We start from the raw sequence: 23,692 nt of genomic DNA, 5'->3' as shown, positions 1-23,692 counted from the left end.
GGACTTGACTACATGATAAAATATTTGTATTGTCAGTTAATTGGTTTATGGTTTGCATGTTTGCATGTATATTTTAATATTGTAAGTCTAATTAAGGAAATTAACTAGCTAAGCGGCACTTGGCCCCAATACATAATTAGGTAAATGTAAATATAGTATAATAATCTAGGGATCCAAAATAAAAAGCAATCGGAGTTCGAGGGCTTTACTTCCCGTGAGTACCAGAACAAGTTAACTACAATAAAAATTCAACTCTAAAACGAATAGCAAGCCGTACGTATATAAATGAAGAAGAAAGTTTCTAATAAAGTTCGGGTAGAAATACCTTGCAGATACCCACCAGTTTCAGTTGAACTTATCATTTAAGAGTAGATTGGGCAAAAAATGCAAAAAGAAAGTACTGTATTTGTTTCTGTGTGTTTTGAAGGATTCTTTGATATTTTCGATTCGATTTTTATTTACTTCGATGGTGAACATAATTAAATTGATTTTACCTAGGTATCTCGCTTCGGTTAGTGGTTTGTTTATCGACTAAACTTAAATGTATCTACACGATTTTTACAATTAGAATTCATATAAACTAGTTCGCTTAAAACTTATTGTATGACATATTTACAAAAGTCGAATTTTCTACGACCTCCTCTCGCTGTTTGCGGCTTAACTAACTTAACGCATTTAAGTACAAATCAATTGCAATTTTGTTTAGAACTAAGCTAGAGTCCGGAACAAGACCTGATTATCGTCGTCGATAACCAGCTAAAATAATTCATCAATTTGTAACAATTTGGAGCATCCTCAAAACAAATCAAGTCAAACAAGTGTTGCGGTGTGTGTCGTTTGTGTATAGTATAATTATTCATAACATTATCTACTATGCAGTCACTCTTGATCAATTTAACTTACAATTAACTAGAATTTCGTCATTCGTCATTCATCATTTTTTTTTCTTTTACTTGTTTAGTGGAAGTGCCATGGAGCCTTGCCGGATACCGTTCTTAACTTATCTGCACTGTTCCGAGACATAACCATAAATGTAGCACGTGGCAACGTATCCCTCGGTATAATTAGTTAATTTCGTATTAGATTCTACATAGCCACCGCATTTCAGAGACGCGCCTTAGAAGGTCCTTTAGTGGTTTGAACCATTCAAGCAAGGTGTCAATCAAGGAGTCAATCAAGGTGTCAAGAAATCAACCAAATCGGAAATGAAGCCAACAAAGCCATAAGCAACACAAAGCATGAAATGAAGACAACCGAAATGGAAAAGAATGAAAGAAATAGGTTAGTACATTCGTGTTGGCCAATAGCGCCAACCCTTCTATAAAGTAATTGGTGTTTGGCAATAGGTAACGGCATTTACTCATCCTCCTCCTCCCTGAAGAGATATGTGCTCCAGTAGACCAGGTTGAACAGGGCGAAGACCAGCGGGAAGGTGATCCGCGATATAACATCGATTCTCTTGGATCTAGAACATTGTCTTTGGATATTAAACAAGTACGAAAATGCAAATTAATTGATCATCTAAAGATTGGCTTTTTGATTTTTGTGATTACTTGATTGGTTATTCTTTTTATTCGATATCGTTTTGAAAAGTTTCCAAATTTGGCAAGTAATTTGTTTGTTTTAAAAGGGTAAACGGGCTGGTAGAACTACGTGCTGGAAACGAAAAGTGCGCTTTCTGGGGATTAATATCTACATGGGGAGAGCTGGTGGGTCCAGGATGCCGGGATGCCAGGATGCCAGGATATTGGGAGCTCGAATCTCAAGATCTACAACTAAATACGAGTTTTAAAACAAACAAATCGCACTTAAAATGACAGAAAGGCAAAGCATAATTCCATCGAACGTCCGCTCGACTGATCGGACTCAATTAAAAACACAGAAGTCGAAATTCAATTACAGTTCACATATACTTGGCTCAGTTCAGCAAGCATTAAACCACGTCATTATCATTCGCATTACTCGATTTGATCTGAGCACTTTGATTTGGCAACAAAAGACAGCGGGCAAACAGAATCGAACGAACGGCAAGCAAGCGGCAGATATCGGGTTTGGTTTCGGTTTCGGTTTCGGTATCGGTATCTTTCACAGGTATTGTCAATGACTGTTGAGTTGAGTTGAGTTGAGTTGAGTTGAGTTAGAGTTATGTGATAGCAAAAAGTCAACAAGAGTTAGTGAAAGAGATACAAAGAGTAGAATAGTACATGTTCACAACATCAAAAAGTAAATCCATCAACTACTACGGAACACAATGGAACTAAACAGGTCGCTACTTGGTAGGATCGAGTGGTTCGGGATCCTCGATCCCGTGCGTTACCTTGTGGGGAACTTGGACAGCCAGGTCTTGCAGCAGTTGGGGCGCTTCGGGGCCTGCATGTGCACCTCGCACTGGAGCCGCTTCTCCAGGGCCAGCGGATCGCCTGGGTGGCGTACTAGCGGCTTCTGTTGGCCACCACCGCGCGCAAATTGCGACGCCGTTTGACATGAAAGTTGCGATTGTAGTCGGATGTAAATGAGGGTCGCAGGTGGTGGGGTTGGTGGTTTGGATCGGTGGTTCGATGTATCGGTGGTTCGGTGATTTGGGTGGGGCAAGTGCATTGGCATGTGCGTAATTTGATTTAATTTCGTCGCAGTTTTTCAATTCGATTCCGGTCGAGTGGTTTGTTTTGGTTGCCAGCGAGCGATGTTCGTTGATGGTTGGTGGGAGGTAGGTTGTTGTTTTTGGTTTTTGGTTTTCGGTTTTGTTTTTTTTTTGTTTGCAGTTTCAGTTTTTTGAGTTTGGTTGTGGTTGGTTGTTGATGTAGAGGTGTGGTTGTAGTTGTAGTTGGGATGAGCACGTTTGAAAAAAGTTGTTGAATTTGGCATTTGTTTTTGGTTTTGGTTTTGGTTTTGTTGTGTGGTAATAAAAAGGAGGCAAATATAAAAGGAAATAGTTGTTTTAATAGTTTTATCATAACAATTTTGATTAGGCCAATTATAGTTTTCAGTTTGTTTTTGAAAGCAAGAAGTACAACCTTCGGAGAAGGCCCCCCCTCAGATCCAAAATATAAATGCGAAATTAAAAATGCGCTTAGTCAGATCCCCAATCCCCAATAAACCATAAGCTGTTTGGAGTTCAAAGAGATATATCAAGAGGTAAGTACCATTGCGAACGTTGCATTGCTATCTGTATCTAGCAGATCTGAAGCGGCATCTAAACTGGCCTGCTCCAGATCGCGGCGCTTCTTTTTCATATTCTCCTTATGCATGTCTGCGGCCCGATCCGTATATATCATAGATATATGTTGCATGTGATGAAAGATGTTTGACAAGAATTTATTTGTTCCACGGCAGTTGGGTGGTTTTTGGATTTTGTTGCATTTTTACAGGTTTTTTTGGGTGTGTTAGTTGGGATGCACAGGTAAAACACGGTTAATACAGTTAGACAGCGATAGTGTTAGGCGAGACAGAGATAGAGACAGTCAGAAAGAGAAAGACAGAAAGAGAGTCACACATACAGAAAACGTTAAACAATTCGAAATGTTTAACAAACGAAAGAATACAAATTAAAACCAAACATTTAATCGGGTGCAATTATATCGACGAGGTCGGGGTACGCAAATCATAGTTCGATTACCACAAAGATCGGTGGATATACACACAGTTTGTAGTTATTTACAAGCATTTGTTATACAACAGCAAGGAACCGAACAAATCGTATAATTCGACAGGAAATTCGACCAATTTGTTTACAATTTTCGGTTTGTGTTTTTTCAAACGCGTTTAAAGTTCGTGGTTCGTGGGTATCGGTATTGGTATTGGTGTTTGCGTGTGGGTGTGCATGTGCGTGTGTGTGTAGTTTGCGGATTGTGCATGTGTGAGTTCGTATGCATGTCGATGAATGGTTGGCGCACAATGAAATAAGAGAGTAAAACAAAAAGTTGGATTAGTTTGATACACACGATGGACCCATTTTGTGGTTAGATATCAAAGTGAAAAGTAAATAAGGGAAAAAGTCGATCAAAAACACTACGGCTAAATCGTTGGGCTTTCGCTCGGACTTATAGACAAGTACGCTGGGAGTACTCTATATGGATATATTCGATTTTCGATAGATATATAGCCCGAGACTGGTTGTAGTTCTTGTTGTTGTTGTGTGAGCCACGCCGGTCCTGCGTGTGTGAGTGTTCTGATATAACGGTCCACAGTGAGTACTCGTGTGTGTGTGAGAAACTGAGAGTGTAACGTTGGTTCTGAGTATCGGAGTTGTTGTATGTACAGTATGCGTAGACATTTACATGTGGTACTATAGATATGTACGTATAGTATATTCGATATCACTCAGTACAATAAAACAACAGAAAAAAGATAAACACCATCGATTAATTAACATTTATACGTGGTTAAGAAGCATATAAAAGTTCAATTACTAGCTTTATTCGAACCTGATCGGGATGCATAGTTCACCAGGGCGAACTCGAGCAGGGCCCCGAACACGAACGTCAGACACACGCCTGTCCACACATCGATGGCCTTCGTATAGGAAACGGGCGGCAGGGAGGCGTTGATGCCCGACGTCTGGGTGGCCATGGTCAGCAGGGTGGTGACACCTGCAAAGGGGGAGGTGCTGAGTGGTGGCCAACAGTTGGAGATCTAGTCGGAGGACTAGCAGCAGCTTAACATTGGAGGATATATTGCATCTAAGAAATATTACGTTTCCAAATATTTACTTATACTTCACTATTTCATCACTGAAGTGAATTCTTGGATCAGCTCAAAAAGAATTTCATCATTATCATTCTGAAAGCGTGCATGAATCATACGTTTAATATTATTCTAAAGTATTTGCTTTAGGCAAATAAATAGGCTTTCTTAAATGCGATTTTGTGTTACTTCAAGTGATCTTTTATTTTCTTCTGCAATGCAAAATTCGTATTCTTAAGCTGATTGAAGTTAGTATTATTTCCTTCATTTTAAATTGTAATTTTCGAACAGCAAAGGAAACAGGAACAGTATTGCCTACAACAGATCTGTTTTGCTTGCAGTTATGCTTTAGTCATGGTTATAAAATAGCCAAGTAAATATTAAGTAAATACCAAAACACATATTTGAAGCTCAGACTTACCCAGTGAAACACGCGCCGGCACTGCTCCTTGATCCAGCCAGAATGATACCCATGATACAATGACCAACATACAGCATGGTATATAAATTTGTATTAAGTAATATGAGAATTCTCGCTTGAATAGTAGATCGACTTTGAGGCAACTGTATTCACCTATGAGTATACAAGGTATATAAAATGTGTCAAACTCAAAATGTACGGGAGGATGTCAAAGAGAGGTATCGTTTGCAGCTTTTGGCTTTCGTTTGCTTAAATTTCACGCACACACAGTTTTAGTAGGTATATACACACAGATAGATATCCAATACAAGGTACAGAGAAATGCCATCCAATAAGTAGTGAACATAAAAGGTGTCTTGCTCAGAAATTTTGCCAAGAAAAGAAATTAAAACACATTTACAGACGATTTTTGTTCGGGCCGAGACCTTTCGGGTATGTACAAAAAGTGGGTTTTCCGAAACAAAGGGGATAAAAACCGAAAATTGGGTAAAACATATCATACAAAGTGGGTGGGAGTGGGTGTCTGAAGACGTAATGTATTTACAGGAAAACAAAAATGAAAAGTCAGTGGGGGAGGTGGCTGGCACACAGACAGTGGAAAATTATAAAATCAAATGAAAAATTGCATCATAGGCAAAAAGTATCAACATGAATTCAATTTCTGACTTTTGCAACAAAAATCTTAACGGAAATGAAGTTCGACGGCTTTTGTGTGCTGGTTCTTGTTGTAGGTTCTGATTTTCATTCCGTGCGCTTCCGGTCGGCAGTCGCTGCTGCCACGCCCCCGCCACCGAAACCGCCCCCGCGCCTGCGACGGGCCACGCCCCTTTCTTGTGCTTCATTTCCGTTAATTTGTTGGCAAAGCGTTCCATACTCTTCAAGACAAAGTTGTTTATAATTTTACATTCTCATATTTTGCTTTTGGTTGGTTCTCATTTTTAGATTTTCGTCGATTTGCCGTCAAAATTTCTCTCAGTGTCTGCCTGTGAGGAGCGGCACTCATACGCCCTGTTTGCATTTAAGTGCTGCGTGTGTGGTTTATTTGCTCGGCTCTTTGGTCTGGGTTTTGGGTCTGGGTCTTTGAATCTGGGTCTGAATCTGGGTCTGGACTACGGTTTCCGCAACTCGCAGCTGGAGCAAATCGCACTGCGGCTTTTGCTTTGCTTTTGCTTTTGCTTTTGCTTTTGCTTTTGCCATTGGCTCCGCAACTGGCCATCATCAATCAAGCGATGACTCTTTCTCTTGGCCGAGATTCGCATTCGACTCTTGAGCTCTTTAAGTCCGTTCAACGTTCAACGCTCATAGAAGATATGAAATTAATAAACTTTAGGTGAGCAACTAAGTTCAAGGCGAGAGATCTAAATGCAACAACTACGCAACGTCTAGGTGGAAAAAGTCATATTTAGTTGAGATTAAATATAGTTGAGCTAAAATGAGTATGATTTTTGGTATTTGGTTTTAATTTTTGAGTCGGGAAGGATGAAGTTCAGGCTCATGCTAACTTATTTGTGGATGGATGATGGGGATGATGGCCCTTCCGTTCGCTAATTTGTGAACAAACAAACTTGGTGTCAGCGGGTTTTGGTTGCATTCAGGTGGAGCTTCTCCCCTGGACAAATACGCGGTTCTGTTTGCTCTGGCTGCCGTAAACTATCCTAATATGCTGACACACAATTTGCCAACTTGTGGAAAAATCTGGCCCTCTGTTTGCCTCCATTCCTACTGCCACTGCCACTGCCACTTCCACTTCGTCAGCTGTATCTACATTCACATCATCATCATCTTCGGCGCAGCCAGCGTCTTTGTGCAAGTTTAAACAACGTCGCAGACAATTTCCTCGATTAATTTGCTTTCCGTACGGCTTTTGCCATTCTTGCCTTCATTTTCCGTTTCGCATTCGATGGGGCGTCCCTCGTCCTCCACCGAATAGTTGTTCGCCAAGGTAAACATTTACTTAGAGCGCGCGCAGATTTCCAAGTGCCCATAAAAAACGGCAAGGTAAACGATCCGCCTGGTGGTGTGGGGCTTATATACACACAGATACGCGCTTGTGCAGAGACACGTGTGTGCGAGTGTGCGAATTACATCGTAAAAAGTTGGCTCTATGCGTTTCGGGCATTGATAACGGCCCAAAACGATATGCTCATTGAAATGGCGCATGTGTGAACGGCATCTTATGAAAGTCGCTACGTCTATATATACATGGCAGTGTGTGGGTGATGGTGGTGGGTTGTATGGGTGTGTGGGTGTGCTTGCTATGAAGTGGTTATGGGTCCGCTTATAATATTTTCCAGTTGGGACCCAGCGTTTACGCCATGATTGGAGCTAAAGCTTAACCACTTGGCATGCAATCTCAAGGGAACACTTATTACAAATGCAAACAAAATACGCAACGCAGCGAGGAAAACGAGTGGGCGTACTAGGAGAATAGTTAGGTTAATATTGAAATGTGGCAGAAGCGCCTCGTACACAAGGAACACTGTGCAACACGCATTCAGAGCCCACGTACCGGTGTTGGTTTTACTGTTGCAGTAATCAGTCAGAAACTTCTCCAGCGTGAAGCGAGGTAGGTGTAAGTTCTTCACCACCTGCACGGGATCGCCCTCCTTCCACAGGAAGACCAAGTCGTTGGTGGTCCAGCCGTCTGCAATTATGAATAATTAATACATTATTACAATACATTTTTGGAATGCTCCAAGTATTTGTTATCTCTTCTGCAACTTATAATGGATTCTGAGATACATTGATGCCACTTACAGCTGGCCATCCGCAGTGAGCAGATCTGTCTATCCAGCGGATACAGCTTCAGGTTCATTGGACAGGCCAATGTCAGCGAGATACGTATACTATAAAGCACGGAGCCGTTGGGGAAGATGCGAATATACACATTGGGCATGATGATGTTGTGGAAGTGGCCCTCCTTCTCGTTCGAGAAGAACAGATCGGGCATCCACACGCGGTTCGCCTCCGTCAGGGTCAGATATTTGAGGCGACCTGGAAGTGGATGTGGGTTAGGCACTGAAGAACTCCCCAGAGTTGGGTGAAGTGGAAGTGGAACTAACCCTGAATGTCGTCGAACTTGAGGCGTTCATCCGTCCACTGCTCACGGAAGGTTAACTGCACACTGTACTCCTGTGGACGTCGGATGGCCGGATTGGCGGGTGGGTGGTGGTGGTGGTGGTGGAATGGCCAGGGGAAAATTCTCATTAGTAGACGAATTAAATTGGGGGCTTTGCGGGAATTCAATCTGAACTACAATGCAAATTTCTCTTTGTCGAATTGAAAAGGGAGTTTCTTTCGGGTTTTCTTTTCTTCTCAATTTTTAGCTTGTGTGTTAAGAGGACTTTTCAATGGGGTGGCTTGCAGTTCGATTTATTTAATTGAATTTGATTTTTGGTTTGGAGGGGATTTAGCTTTACTTTTGCAGAGATTGTTTTTGTTGGAGTATGAAAGAGCGAGCAGTTGTTACTTGTATAACTGAGTGGTATATATTGATATTCGTATATATAGAGAGTATGGTGGTTAACTGTCGTTTGCTTGGGCTTCTGCTGGTTTAGATTGTACTCGGCATTGTTCGGGTTGATGGTATAGTTTGTCATGGCTAATAAATAATTCATATCTGCACAGGATGCAACCGAATGCCGCATGCGACGTGTTGCACACTCAAACTTCAAAACGGGCAAGCAGGCTAAGATCAGGCAAAAAGCACGTCAAGACAAAAGCAAAACAGGCAGGCGAAGTGGCAAAAGTGGCAAAAGTGGAAAGCAAGGCATCTTATACATACATTCAGAGTTTATACTTTTTTGGGTCTTTCTCTTAAACAAAAGCTGAAAACATATTTAGTTTTAACTTAAAAGTATCTTAGTAGTGCTCTGAGAACTGATGGAAAATGGTGTGCCAAATACATATATATATTCCTTAAAATATGTATATATATTCAGCAAAATAATACGAGTTGAAACGCCTTATCAATTGGCTTCCAATAGCTCAGCTTCTGGCTGCCATTTTAAACCCTGTTTTAATTAATATTAGTCAACTAAGAAATCGCTAAATTGCATGCTTACAAAACCGACTAGTAGTTGGGTAACACTCATGCCATTCCACAAGAGATGGGATTTGGAAAAAGTAAATGGGATTTAATTAAAAGATCAACTAAATCCAACTAAAATCGCTGTTATGTTAGTTGGCCAACATGTTGTACAATACTTTACTCGTGATTTAATGAATCCCAGAGAGGGGAAATGTTATTGTAAACACTTGCCAATTAAGCAGAGTGAAAACAAATAAATTTGAATAATTATTACAAATAATTGCTTTTTATTTATGACTCGTTTCTTTTATGCAAATTAAATGTGCTGCGGTTTTTTGTGCTCGGAGCTGTCCGCTTTTTACCAGCTTTTTTCCTGACAGCGGAAACCGAGCTGGACAAATGGAGATTGTAAATGGTTTTCCCGTTTCGTTTTTCCTTGGCTTTTCATTAGTTTTTCCCCTATCGGCACTGGCATGATAGCTCCTAGTGTGTACTTACAGTTAGCCCTATCGCAGTACCTAAACGGAGTTGCAGCACTCTCGTTTTATTAGTGTGTGTGGTAAGCATTTTCAATTGGTCTTATTGGGCCCAAACTGGCTGGCTGGAACAAGGTGGCTTAAAATGATGAAGGCAAGTGAAAGAACCGAACCGAACTGAACCGAACCGAATCGAATCGAACGGAACAGAACTGAACTGAATGAGCGGTGGTGTGGGCGGCATTTGTGTGGCTTCAATGTCGGTGGTTCAATGCTGGTGGTTGTGAGCGTCTGTTTATGTCGTGCGGTGGTTCCGACCTAAAGCTTAAGTCTAGCCTAAGTTACATCTAAAACTTAGTTCATAGAATCGTGGTTTCGGGGTCGCCTGGCGGTGGAGACAAAGCTTTAAGCAGGTTTTGCTCTCGAGTTCGAAAATCAGGAGAAAATAGGAGGCAAAATAATATAAGTATTCGTTTATACAATTTGGGCACAGGGAGTATTTGTGTATATATTGTATGATACAGTACATTGGTATTGTTAACATATCCAGCTTGCTTAGTAGTACAGCTTGCAGGTACAAAGAAAATTTACAGATTCCACTGACACAAACCCGACGAATCGTCGCAACTCGACTAATGTATTTTACACCCAGTTACGCCCACACAGACACACCGAAGGACACGTATGTATTATTAATGCAATTATTTAATAGGCCCAAATTACTGGATTAACTTTTGTAGACACACACACGCACGCACAATTAGAGCAAAGTGAGAGTAAGCGCTGGGGACTTAATCGTTTGTATCTGTGGTAGTTGGAGTGGTCGTAGTAGTAGTGTGCTTTTTGCTTTTTGCGTTTTGCTTTTTGCTTTTTGCTGTGCTTGATCCAGGACTCACCATTTTGTAGTCGTCGATTTTCGATATGGAGCGCAGGAACATGTTCACCGACACATTGGTGGCCTTATTATCTAGAATCAATCATCATATAAAAATTGGTTCTGCACATCTCTCATTTTTCTCATTTTTCTCACTTTTCCGAAATCCTTACGCCGAATTTTCCTTAATCTAGGCTCACTTACTGACTAACTAAATTAGGATATGCTCTCTTAAGTTAAAAATTTTTGATGAATTTCATGTGTGAGCGAAATGTATGTTGTTACATTAAGAACATAAACGAGAATTTAAAATATACGAGAACACAAGTTGAAATGCGAATCAATGCATAGAGAAAATGTCTGCATGGATCTCATTGAAGAATGAAATTGGTTCTTGTTTCAGTTTATTTCTGTTCAATATCGATAGTTGTGTCGTCTAAGCTCTGAAAATGTATTTAGTTATTTTGCCAATCGTGTGTACGTATTTCTTCCTTTATTTGTGTCATACTCTTACTGAAAATACTTTTTGAAAATTGCATGCCACACATTTTCAATTAGTTTTGCTCCTGTCGGCTAGAACGGATTAATTAAATTTTGATGCCAAATCTAAAAGCGTCTGGTAATTTCCATGTAAGCGTTGTGTTTTTTGAAGGAAGTAAAATAAAAGGACCATCTTCAAATGGCGAAACGATTTTTTATTGGGCGAAAATGGTTTTTCTTTTTGGGATTTGGGTTGGGAAACCATAGTTGGGGACACACATACAAAGCACACGATTAAAATTAACAGTTCACAATCGAATTTATTGTTTCACTAAGTACATAGAGTAGCATAAATTAAAGAACATTTTTCATGTCACAGATAATTTTTGTTAATAAGCAAATGTCATAATAAAATTAAATTTGTATATAATTATTAGACCGAGGCTAAATCCAACACTCATCATAGTTATAAATAATTCGTAATGAGCTTGATTAGTTAATTAATAGTTATTAATGTAAATTCATAAATTTATACAGATAGTTAGATAGAGAGACAGAGATAAAGAAGTTAGGAAATTTAACTAAGTTTGGTTATTTTATGTTTCGAAACAAAGGTATAGGCGAGGCTGTGAGAGAAAGAGAGACAGAGACTGAGTGGGAAAGAGATCCAAAAAGACATTTTTTCACAATGTTTTGTATTTCTTTTGGTGTCTACAAAACAGCAAACCGAATGGCTTATCTTACAGTTTGTTAATATGAGAAAAAAAGAAAAATGCAGTGAGTTAATTCAAGTTACCAATGCAAACTTACAAACGAAGAAATCTAATTTAATGCAGTTCTCAACCGAAAATCCAACCAATTGAGCAATTTTGTTTTCTAAAAACCCAAATCATAAATCATACAACTCAAATACCAAATCATATCACATCGATATTCAAACAAAGTGTATGTATTATAGGTACCAATATCAGATAAAGAGTTGTACGTTAGCATATATAATATATTCCATGTTTATACATATAGAGTTAGTATCATTTCGAGTGTCTTGGTTACTTTCCGATCCCTAGCAGCAGAGAATCGAGTGAAGGATCAGAACACAGCCCTATCGCACACAGAGAACGGGGTCAACAGTTCATTTCAGGGATTTTGAGAACCTACTGAACCGGGGCTACGACTTGGACATCCAAAGGGGTCTGAATTTCTATCGGGTTTTAATGTGGATTTGATTGGCTGCGGATGCGCCGACTTACCATGGTTACATCATCGATTTTCGATATACTCCTAACGAATATGTTGACGCGCACCACAGCTGGACCATCTGCAGGCGATACATGATAGATAGACATATTCACCGATTTGCGCAATACTTTCAATGTAATATACTACAAATTTTAACAGCTGCCGCAGAGTCCAACCCCTAAAACAAACTTAAAATGACCAGCGGAGCGGAGGAGCTGGAGATGGAGATGGAGGCGGAGATGGTGGCCTCCATCTACCGAATTTTCAGGAAAGGCGGTCCTTATGCCTTTATGTGGCTCTCGCTCTGCAATAAAGTTTTATTTTATAGCCTTCCTCCCGGTTGTTGTTTTCCTTTTTGCTTACTTGCTAGGATACAAAAGTTGCTAAGCAAGTTCGCTTCCAGTTTTGCTTACAAAGCTAAGCTAAGTCAAAGAATATTTTCTTCTCGATTTTTGTTTCGTTTTGTTTGCGTTTTTTATATACCTAAGTTAAGCTAGAATTTATGTACGTTACTAAAGTTGCGTTGTTTGTCTATGAGTTGTTTTTGTGACCTTCGAGGGTGGCTTATAGGGGGAGGTAGGGGTGTTGGGGTGTCGTGGGTGTGGCACGTAAGAATGTGTGGTATGAACAAATTACAACTGAATCTGTGTGACTTGCTCCCAAGTGCCGAAGGGCAAAGAGGGTTGTGCTAATTGATATGCCTTAATAGTTAATATTAATCGATCTGGCAAATATGCAGAGTATATGTTTAAAAGCTTATTTATGGTTCCTTTTTAATGGCCATTCCCAGGCGGTGATTCAGACTATTTGTATGTGAATGAAACTGTGTCGGGCTATTTTCAAATATTTATGCGGCCTTTACATTTTTAATGATGTCATTGCTGCGCTAAAAGTCAACATGACAACAATAAAATGAACTGCAAATGAAATCAAAACATTTTGATAATTGAAATGAAATAACTTTGGAAAAACTGTATGCTTGCAAACGGTGCTTGTAGTTGGTTAATAAAGTATTTCATTTCATTTCGAATGGCAAACGCTTTTACTTGTGATGGGAATCACAAATATATTCAATCGGAATAAATAGATCGAGAATTTTAATTATTTTCTTAGCATAAACCACTAAAATAATGTTTTTGAGTTTAGAATTTGTACTGAAAGATGTGTAAACATTTAAGCTAATTAAATAAAAAGTGTTTTCTTTGGAAAATCCGAAGAATTGAGTTGAAGCCTGCCTCCAATAGTTATTCAGGAATTGCAAAGGCGCGCAGAAAAGTAGGCAATGTTTTTGCTCGCGTTTTCCGAGTGTTATTTGCTGTTTATCTTAAATGAAACTCAACAAACGCTGCTATTGAAACGAACCGAAACGGAAACAGAAATGTACAAACAGGAAGGACAGGTACTGGTACAAACTGCCGAAATGTGGCAAAAATCAAACGCAAATACTTAGCATTGGATGTATATACGCTATATATATAGGGTAGCTTGTATCGAGAGAATTAGAGAACGAGTCAACGAAAAACGCAAAATACAAGTGTGTTGTGTGTTGTGTGTTGTGTGGGTGTTGCAAGTGGGCTGTGTGGGCATTGTGTACTTTAAGAGTGTGTGTGAGTTGCAAGAGCTACCAAGACAACCTTAGTGTTTTCTAATTCTTGATGAGGAGGCAGAGTGAGATAGCAAGAAACAGACTAAGAGTCAGGACAAAGGGATGGTGGGGGCATCTATCGAATTCGAATGACGATATCGGATTTACTGGCTCCGTTTCAGTGCGACTTACCATTTTAATATCACTAATCGTCATAATACTGCGAACGAATAGATTGATTCTGACTATGGCGGGACCATCTGGCATAAAGTTTGGTTTAAACGTGAGTTTTCGACGTAAATGTAAAACGGTTAACTTATTGAGCTGATCTAACTAGGCTATGTATTGCTTGATCTGATTGGCACTCTAGGCTACGTTAGAGATGATCGACATTGGAAACTTAATCATCGTTAAACTTAAACAGAGGCTTACATTAGCTAGAATTTCATTTCATAATTTTGTTTGCTTAGCTTCCTAGCGATAGCTTTTACCAATAAATTTACACATGTTGTATCGAACACAAAAAGGCAAAATAAAAACGAATTATAAAAGCAAACGAATGTCGTTAGAAATCGGAGTTAAAACAACAATTAAAAGTTATATTTACGGCTTGGTTAAGTTTAGTTTTATAGGGGGTAATCGGAAGCCATGCTCACCTGTGCCATTTATTCCAGATGGTCGTATTCGGGCGTCGTATTTGCCTGCACCTAAAATTTGATCTAAGACTTTTTTCTCCTTTTCTCGGAAATTTATTTTGGCATTATTTGCTCTGAAATCAGGATACGGATAGGTACGCATGTATAATTTGAAAATGTTTGCTTTAATTAATTGGGCAATTTGAGAGTTGAAACATTTAAATGGTATTGAAGTTTTGGAAAACATTAGCTGAGCAATTTGTAGGTAATATTTGGCTTGAAAAATCGCATAAAACAAAAGTATTGCATACAATTTACAGCACGTTATTGTTGATATCTAAATATAAGTATGTACAAATCATCGAAAGTGTGTGCTAGGGTTCGCTTTATCGTTATCCTTGCTATTATACACTGTCGCACTTATCAAAAGCCCAGGCAAAGTCACATAGCTGCTGACTCTGACCTCGACTTGAGCGTAAATAATTCCAAAATTTATGCTCCGACAAAAAATTGCACGAAAATTAATTACATTTCAATAATGTGTCCTGCTGGTGGAGTGTGTTCGTGAGTGTGTGTAAGGATATGGAAACTCAAGTAGATCGAGGCGGCTAAATGCAAACTGTAGCTTTAAAGCCACACTGCTATTATTCATCGGAAGCCCCATGGCCGATATATATTATATACACAGAGAAATATTAGGTATTCTATTTTTATTATCCAATCCAATTGTAGTTCTTTCAATATAATTAATATCAATTTTAGTTCATCACTAATTTGTTTTGAGCCTGCGATTTATGCAGGTAAGAAATCATTCTCAGTGTATATGCATATGGATTTCGACACATATCGGCCTTGCTGCTTCACAAATGGGCGTGGCTCGGCCAAGTTAATGACAATTGTATGTAAATCGCATTTTGAGCGCCACTTCCGGCCAAGAGCAGTGTGAAACACGCGACACAAGAGCAAATATATTAAGTAAAACGTAAGTGTGTTAAATAAATGGCAAGTGGAAAGTGGAAACTGGAGCGGGAGGCAGTTGTGAAGCGGTCTACATTTTGCAGCTACTGTGGTGCGAGTGGCGAGTACTTGTGTGGATCGGATGGGTGGAGGAGTACGGTGGGTACTTACAGTGAAGCACTGCACAGGCTGGCAAAGTATAAGATCGCCCAGAAGTAGTGTCCGCTGCCCATGTTGGGAGTGGGGTGTGGTGCGCCGTGCGTCCTGCTTCCTGGAGAGGGGCGTGGGGCGTGGGGCGTGGCAGCCTCCTGTGGTGGGCGATGCGAGCTGAAATGTAGGGGTAATTAACAATTAGCGCCGCGGCATTGACTGGTTTGCTTGATAATCATATCGATGTCGCCGCAAAATCAGAGTGTCCACTAAATCATTTTGCGTCGACCGAAAACTTCGGTGACTTAAGCCCCTCCATGGACTTAAGCATGTGTGTTTGTGGTGTTTAATTCAATTGGCTATTGAATTAGGCCAATTAACATGCCATTTGGCTATCTATCCCGGTGCATCGCATGTGCATCTCAATCTCTGGCGCACACAACTCCCGGTTTCGGCCTTTGTCGGTGGTGTGTTAATGCGTTTTGCGAATGCGAAATGCGAAATGCGAAATGCAGCCATAAATGCAATTAAATTTGCAATATCCTTCTGGCCAGCACTGAAGGTGGGAAATTGAAAATTTAAAAGGTCTTGACACCGTAATGCAGCTTTAATCTGCTGCCCAGGGAATCCATTACGTTGCCTGGCATTCATGAAAAATGCAAATTGCAATCGCAGCTCAGCACATTCAACGAGCTACAAAGGACTATGCCCAGGAATTTTTGAGCAGTTCAATCTGCAGCACGAATGCTCTGCAAATAAGTATCGCTGGCAGTTAAATTAGGTAGGTAAGCAGTGAGATTTTCTGCCTTTGTCAGGAGTCTCGGGCATTCCAAAGCTAACGAGTATTTATTAATTGCAGCATTTAACACTTTTATCTCCGGCCTGCAGCGCGCATCCCACTCAATACTCTGAAAATGCCACTTTCTGTTTCTCGCTCCCCTTTGCAACAATCATTATGGTCGGGGCATTTAAAACAATGCCCACAATGACCGGCAGTATCCCGATATATCTGCTGACCAGCTTTTGGGATGGCCGGAGATGCAAAATACAGAATGTAGAATGCCGAGTGCCGAATGCGAAATGCAAAATGCGTTGCGTATGTGAATATTGGAATCGAATTAATCCTTTATAAGCATTTTTCTCCACTCCGAATGGCCGACGTGCTGTGCATGGGCGATAAGTGCGTTGTGGTGACCGGAGTGCCACGCCCACTGCTCACGCAAACGCCCCTCGCAGCAAGGACATGCAGGGCACCGCTCCTGTACATACACATGTGTGGAACATTGGCCATGACCGAGTCGGGCTTTCACAGTTGCTGCCATGTGGGCTGCCGGGCAAATAATCAATTGGTCGAAACGGGAATGGGAATGGGAATGGGCTCTCGAATGGTAATGGCTGAAATGGCAACAGGCTGGCCGCTCCGAATTTGCATTCGTGCTGTGTTAATTTGCCGCTGCTGTGCCTGCAATTTTGTGCCATAAATACAGCAAGCACCCGTGCAGTTGTATCTGCATCTGCAGCGAGCACAGCAGCGGCAACATTGGCGCTGAGTTGAGGACATGGACATGGACCCGGGCGGTCCTCCCCCGCCCCCCTGGCTCGCTCCCCTATTCTTGTTTTTTGGCCCGCTGTCAAAGAAAGTTAACAATGCGACTGCGACTGCCAAATGTCCCACATTTGCAGCTTGCCAAGCAGTTGGCGCCAATCCTCCTTCCCTCAAAAAAATAAAAAATAAAAAAAGAGTGGTGGAGAAGGACTACCGACTGTGTGTGTGGTGTAAATGGGTTTACTTTTATTTCATTTGTTTGTGCGTGAGTGTGAGTGCGAGTGTGAGTGTGAGTGCGAGTGCGAGTGTGAGTGCGAGTGTGAGTGTGAGTGCGAGTGTGAGTGTGTATGCTTGTTTGTGACGAGTCGACACACTTTTGAGCTTGGCAATGTTTTCACTGTTCGCCACCGACAATAAAAGCAACAACACTTGTGCGCCTGTCTACCTCAGCGAAATCTTGGGGTTTGGGCCGTTTTGGCCGCTCCGCTTGTTGTTGCCAAGCTGCGAGTTGAATGAACGTGCAGAACTGCGGAAAACATGCCCAACTTGGCTTGCTCGAAACTGAGAAGGATGTGGCTGCTGGCTGCGTTCCTAACTAAACTGGAAGTCAACAATCCTAAGTCATTACAAATGGCTAAGAAAACTGTACTGTGTTCAGATTTTAAGGATAGGCGCAGTCCAATGATATATCATATCATTGATCATATAATGATCATCTAATCAGCAATACGAACACACGTATTTCCATTTAGATCTATTTTATTCCCTCGTATATGACGATGTATGTGATGTAAAGGCTGCCACTCAAGTATTTTTAGTAAATTTGTGGGTATTCTTGCAAATTATATGCCTATTTTATAGGCGTGGGTATAAAAGTTGAGTGACTTATAACCTATTAATAGTCAGACATCAAAGGCTGAATGAATTTTCGGAAAATAGGATTCCTTCAGATAGATTCACTCCTTCCAGGCTCTGGGTGCGATTTATTAGACCTAGAATCCGGTCTTGACTTATGGCTTTGTCTCCTCCCCAGCAGCGTTATTTCTCGCAGTGTGTTGGCCAAAAGAGCGTGCTGTGTTTGTGCAATCTCAACCCACACACACACGCGCAGGCCACACAATCACAGCCCGCACACAGCCACATATATTTTTTGCGTTTTATGCCGCTCAGCGGCGCTTGTAGCTCGTTATGCTGATTGGATTTTGTGCCGCCCGCACCAGAAAGTAGTCCACGCACACATACGTACTATGATACACGGATACACACGCACACTATTAAGGCACTTGCGATAGCTGCTGAATAAAGTCAAGTGGCGTGTTTGTGAGATGATGTGTGCGCCTGTGTGGGTGCCTGCCATAAAGCTGGATTCATTTTGTTGTTGTTTTTTGTGTTGTTTCGCTGCCCCACGCTTTGCTCCTCGTTTTATGTATGCAATGTAAATTTTACACTCTCGTTTTCGCCATATGATTTTGTGCGCTCTTCCTGTCTCTCGTTCGCTTTATTTTTCTGCTAAATTGTAAGTAAGTGGGCTTAGTAGCATTTCGCCATTTAGGGCCCTGTTGTGCACACATGCACACATGTATGTGTGCGTGGTTGCGGGTACTGGTGCGTATGAGTAATATTCTGCAGCCAGGATTTGCATAAAGCTCACCTCAGACGGGCGCCTTAACTTTAACAGCCAGGAGACAGTTTCACAAACACCCGAATCGCCGTGGATGAGGCACAAGCCGTTTTAGCAACAGCTGATGACACGTTTGGGCGCTGGATGAACGAAGCGGGGTTGGGTTGGGGATCGAAAGGTCAAAGTGCGTTGCATAGGTGAGTGGTTCGAACGGATTGCAAAAAGCCTGCCGAACTCGAGGACGCCACTTCGCAGCTCTAACGAGCAACACCACTTCAGAACCCATTTCGAGCTGATAGTAATCCCACTAACGATGTGCTTCAAAAGTAATCAAAATTGTGCAATGGGTTTGTTAAATTGCGGGCGTGCATATAAATAAAAACAATGTAGCTTTAGCCATTTTATAGTACAAGTTAATATAACTTGTTCTTCGATACCTTTACACGAGATGTTAAGCTTTTTCTTTTTAATAACACTTTAATATCAAGCTGAACTAATTCTGTTTTCTAGATAAGCTACCAAATTGTTAATATTATATTAATTGATATTATTAGTAATTATTTATAAGCGTTTACAGATCGTTAAAAAACGTTTAGAGATCGTAAATCATATAGGTTTCTGCGATTCTTACGGGGCACTTCGCTTGTGGTATGATTGACAAGAAAATAGTCTCGAATTTCCGCACTCGCAGCTCGCAAATGTCAAGCCAGAATTTCATATCACTCAGCTGACAGCTCCAAAGGTCACAGCTTCCATCCCCGCTCCCCCTCCGCCGCCCGCTCACATAATTAATTGAAATGTCAATACATTGTTTGTGCGACCCAGCAAAATATTAATGAAAGCCGGGCGGAATTCCTTGGATGAAGGGGGCTGGGAACCGAAATGTGTGCGCCTTATTATTAGCTTTCCAAGAAGGGCGGAATCATCTATCAAACAGGAGTACATATGTACATGTCTGCTCTATTTATAGGATGTGCCGGCGAAATCTGAACTTTAACTGGAAATTAACTCGCATGAAAATTGGGCCATAATTTGCAGGATTTATCGCCGCAAACAAATTGCCTAGTTCACCTAGTCAAATGGGTCAATAAACTAGGCAGCACCCGAAGGCGCTAAAACTGGGTGGCTGGCAGCGGGAGTCGCGAGATAAGCGCGATTAGAAGTTAGTATACCCCCCTAATTTGGACCCCTGTTAAAAATGCACACGCACGCACACACCCCCACCAAAAGGCCGATCTATTCACACACACACTCGTAAATCACGTATTCCAGCGCTTTGCGGCCATTTAATGGCTGTCAAGATAAGCTTTGGGGCTCTCTATGTGGGGCTATTCTATCATGTCGCCCCACATAGCCCCACATCCCCACATGGCTGTGCAACCGAAGTAAATAATTGCCTAAACATTGTGCAAACTGGAGGGCAGCCTGCGGCAATCCGATGTCTGTCAAAGTGCATTTTAATGTCAGTAAATGTGCAGCGCGCACGTTAGTTGAAATAAAATGCCATATAATCACTATGGCCGAGCAATTAAATTTCGAGCAAGGCTTTCATTTCGTGGCGCACGTCGAATGAAAAAGTTGTGCTGATGAACTTTAACTTTTACATGCTCACATAAGTATGCTGATTGGTAACGAAATCAGCGAAATTGGCAAATATTGTGGGGCCCTAATCATTTATTGGCCATTGATCATCGCTGGCAAAACTTTGCCACACCAGAGAGAGCCTTTCACTTTAGTTGATGGGTAACCGGAGTTGTCCATAATAACTTTTCCGGCGCAAGCATGTTTTATTTCGCATTTCAATTAAGTTGGTCGGGAGCTTTGGCCAAGATTGAAGGTTCCGTTGGGCGCCAAAACTTTTGCCCAATATCCCAAATAGTTGGCATTGCCCCCTGGCCGCGCTGATATCCCAATAGGTGGCGGATGGAAGTGCTTGCCCAAATGGCCAAATCGTTAACCGAAAGCAGACTCACTTACTGGGCGGGGATTTTATGTCCTGCTGACTCACAGAGTGACTTGCACCACCACCAGCACCACCACCACCATCGCATTTCGGTTTCATTGTCAATTGACACTTTTTGTTGCCGTTGCCTTCTCCTTGGTGTCGCCGGCGATTCGAGCTGCAGATGCAACAGCAGCTGCAGCTGCAGCTGCAGCCTCGGCGACTTGATTGCATTTTCACAGACTGAAGAGTAGATTGGATGGGGTGGCAATGGGCGGTGGATTGGGCTTGGTGGTGATTCCCCAACGGGCCAAGGGCTGGCTGTTTGTTTTATGGCCCAGTGGCAACTGCTTATTGCTTTCGGTTTGCTTCAATGATGGCAACGTGTGCGACTTTATTCTCCAGCGGAACGTCAACAACTCTTTGTTGTTTACGGGCAAAGTTTTTGAGCGCCTCTCTTGCAGCAAGTTAACGCTGCAAATTGAAATTGTTGCAACTTGTTTCGATTTATGGCTGTACTCGCGCCGGCCAAAGTTGTCTGCGCAAATATGCACGGCACCGCAGATCCACTTCCGCTAATTAATTGCCATAGGATATTAATATCAACTTAAATGTATTTAGTGTTGATTAATGCATAATTGATGCGAAACCCTGGCGTCGACTTTCGACCAGGTGCAAAAACTTCGCCTCACCTTTTCGCCGTCGTTTGGACGGTTTGGTTGGTTGGGTTGGGCGGGAAAAGCTGACATTTTTAGCTTCATTAATCATTAAAGCGGGTCGACAGCAGGGAGTGGCAGGGGGGGAGGGTCGTTATTAATTACAGAAATGGCATAAAGCTCAAATGGGCAAACATCCAAGTCAATTACGAGAGCAAGGTAAATAAAGTGCGGCAAGAAAAATACTAAATAAAGAGCAGTCGAGAAATGGAGGCGGGTAAAGGAAAATCCAGAGAATATTGATAAACTTTTCTGCTCCACTGCGGAAGTGCCAGTAAATTGGCTAGAATTCGATTCCTGCTGATTATAAAATGGCCAGCGAAGCTCATTTAAATTAATTTACACAAACTACAAACTTCCAACTAGTTATAATAATCCGTAGAGAGCGTAGCTGCATTTGCAGGCCACACACGCTTGCAAATGCCAATTAAAATGCATGAGCCACAAATATTTAAAATCATTTCTCGCCACTTGAATGCAGGATGTGACCAAATCATCAGCACCACAGTATCTCTCTCCATTTGGGCACTTTAAAGGCGATACAGTGCAGCATCAACAACATGGCACTAACTGTGGCCAAAGTTTGTCCAGCTTCCCCTCCCTCGGAGTTTCCTGCCTTTGTCCGCTTGGCCATAACCAGAAAATGACAAAAGCCATGTCAACAGCATGTTTAAGGGTTCGGGGTTCGAGTTCCAGTTAAGACAATGCCCTGTGTGTGTATGCGTGAGCCGAAATTGGGGATTCTCTTCTGTTTGTGTTGGTGTTGGTGCTGGAACTGGGGTGCCCTTATCCGTGTGGCTTGTGGCCAAAGTCTTGGGAGCGAAGCGAACTTCAACTCCTGCCCTGCCCAATTTGGTTACTTTGCCAGTTCGGCAAACAATGGACACGATAATTTATTCATATTCGGCCACACTATCCCCTGCTCCACCTCAGTGTAGCACAAACGTGTGTGGGGATGAATTTTTAAATAACCATAAATTTCTAAATTTACACAAGAGACACTGAAGACACATTGCACTTGCGATAAGCCACATACCAAACAAAAGGGACACGGCGCCAAAAGGGAAAAAGAATGAGAATTTCCATGCAAACAATGCAAATTTTAATGAATATTTTCGGGTCGAAACTCTTGGGCCCTCAGAGTGTTGATAATTGCCACATAAATTCTGCCGGCAAAGAGGAAAGATGTGCGAAGGCTACAAGATATTTTATTATAAACATAGTGTCAGCACTGGCCAAGCAATTTGCTAAATATTTATGCATTTGCATAATGCATGCAATCAAATTTTCTCACACGACACGAACACTTGGAAAAGTGGGCGATGAAGGTCGCCGCCGGCTAACTATAATATTCAACGTATTATTTGCCAGGAATGCACTTATATAAATACCACGGGGACACTGAAATTCTAAATAGCCCGGATGGCTGAACATAAATACCAGAGTTTTGCCTTGGGACTCTGGGATTTGAATTCAATATGATTATAATCTAACTCATGCCCGACACGATTTTATTCTGTCTTCGCTAAGGCGTTCTTTGGAATACTTTAATAATTAAACATGTGCTTAGCATTCTCCACTCAATTCCAGTGAATTATCAACACTAATTATCATTTGAGGCCCTTCGACTTAGTGCGAAACAAACACTAAGCCCCCATTTCCCACAACTGACTCAAAAACTCGAAAAGGCCAATGGCTTATTGCTCTACTCGTACGAAATCGCTGTGCTGTGTAATCTGTAATAAGCTTTCGAGGTTTATTATAAATATCATTGAATTCGAGAGTGTTTACCCATGAGTCTCATCAATTGCATAACGCACACAGCCACACCCAAGTGCAAACACACACACACACACACAATCGGAGGTCTGGCTGCCTTTGGTTTTGGCATTAGTGCCAAGAAATTTTGCGGAGGGGCAAGGCCAACTAATTGCGGCGACATAACTTGTTGCGCCCCTCGCTGCCACGCCCCCTCCTCCCGCCCCCAAAGAGGCGCTTGCCACTTGCACGTGTGTGTGCAGTGTGAGATTTCGGTGTGTGTGCGGTGTGTGTGTAATATATGGTCGCTTGGCGGCTGTCGTCTGTCTAAGAACTACTGCCGCCCACAACAACAGCAACTGCGCATTGCATTAGATGTGCGTGTGTGTGTGTGTGTGTGTGTGGGTGGGCGTGGCACAAGGCCACGTCGCTTGTCGCTTGCTTACAATAAACAAAGTCAAATGTCTCCTGGCTGGCAGCCTGACAAGCATTTTTGTTTGATTTTCAGGCTGATGAAATGCGTTTTAGGTATCGATTTGGGCTATCAGCTCTCGCAACTATTAAAAATATATAGCAAAA

At 41.7% G+C, this 23,692-nt stretch overlaps 1 protein-coding gene across 2 annotated transcripts in view; it reads right to left on the bottom strand.

The window, feature by feature from the left end:
- Positions 1–461: 461 nt before the first annotated feature.
- LOC6554109 (glutamate-gated chloride channel) overlaps positions 462–23,692 on the bottom strand; it is a 31,113-nt gene continuing 7,882 nt past the window's right edge. The window contains exons 2-12 of one of the 2 annotated variants that reach the window (XM_026978539.1): positions 15,552–15,707; positions 14,445–14,557; positions 10,507–10,577; positions 8,167–8,236; positions 7,862–8,098; positions 7,614–7,748; positions 5,105–5,257; positions 4,425–4,589; positions 3,144–3,250; positions 2,318–2,442; positions 462–1,465 (exon numbers count right to left, since the gene is read on the bottom strand). In XM_026978539.1, coding sequence (XP_026834340.1) covers positions 1,357–1,465; positions 2,318–2,442; positions 3,144–3,250; positions 4,425–4,589; positions 5,105–5,257; positions 7,614–7,748; positions 7,862–8,098; positions 8,167–8,236; positions 10,507–10,577; positions 14,445–14,557; positions 15,552–15,707 — 1,441 coding nt within the window. In that variant the 3' untranslated portion in view covers positions 462–1,356. Of the gene's footprint in view, positions 1,466–2,317; positions 2,443–3,143; positions 3,251–4,366; positions 4,590–5,104; positions 5,258–7,613; positions 7,749–7,861; positions 8,099–8,166; positions 8,237–10,506; positions 10,578–14,444; positions 14,558–15,551; positions 15,708–23,692 lie in introns of those variants that run through there. The other variant, XM_026978533.1, reaches the window with a different exon arrangement.

This window comes from Drosophila erecta, unplaced genomic scaffold (assembly GCF_003286155.1).
Source record: "Drosophila erecta strain 14021-0224.00,06,07 unplaced genomic scaffold, DereRS2 tig00000000-arrow-pilon, whole genome shotgun sequence".
Lineage (NCBI taxonomy): Eukaryota > Metazoa > Arthropoda > Insecta > Diptera > Drosophilidae > Drosophila > Drosophila erecta.
The sequence above is the reverse complement of the archived record's forward strand: the minus strand, read 5'-3'. Positions and strand labels throughout refer to the sequence as shown.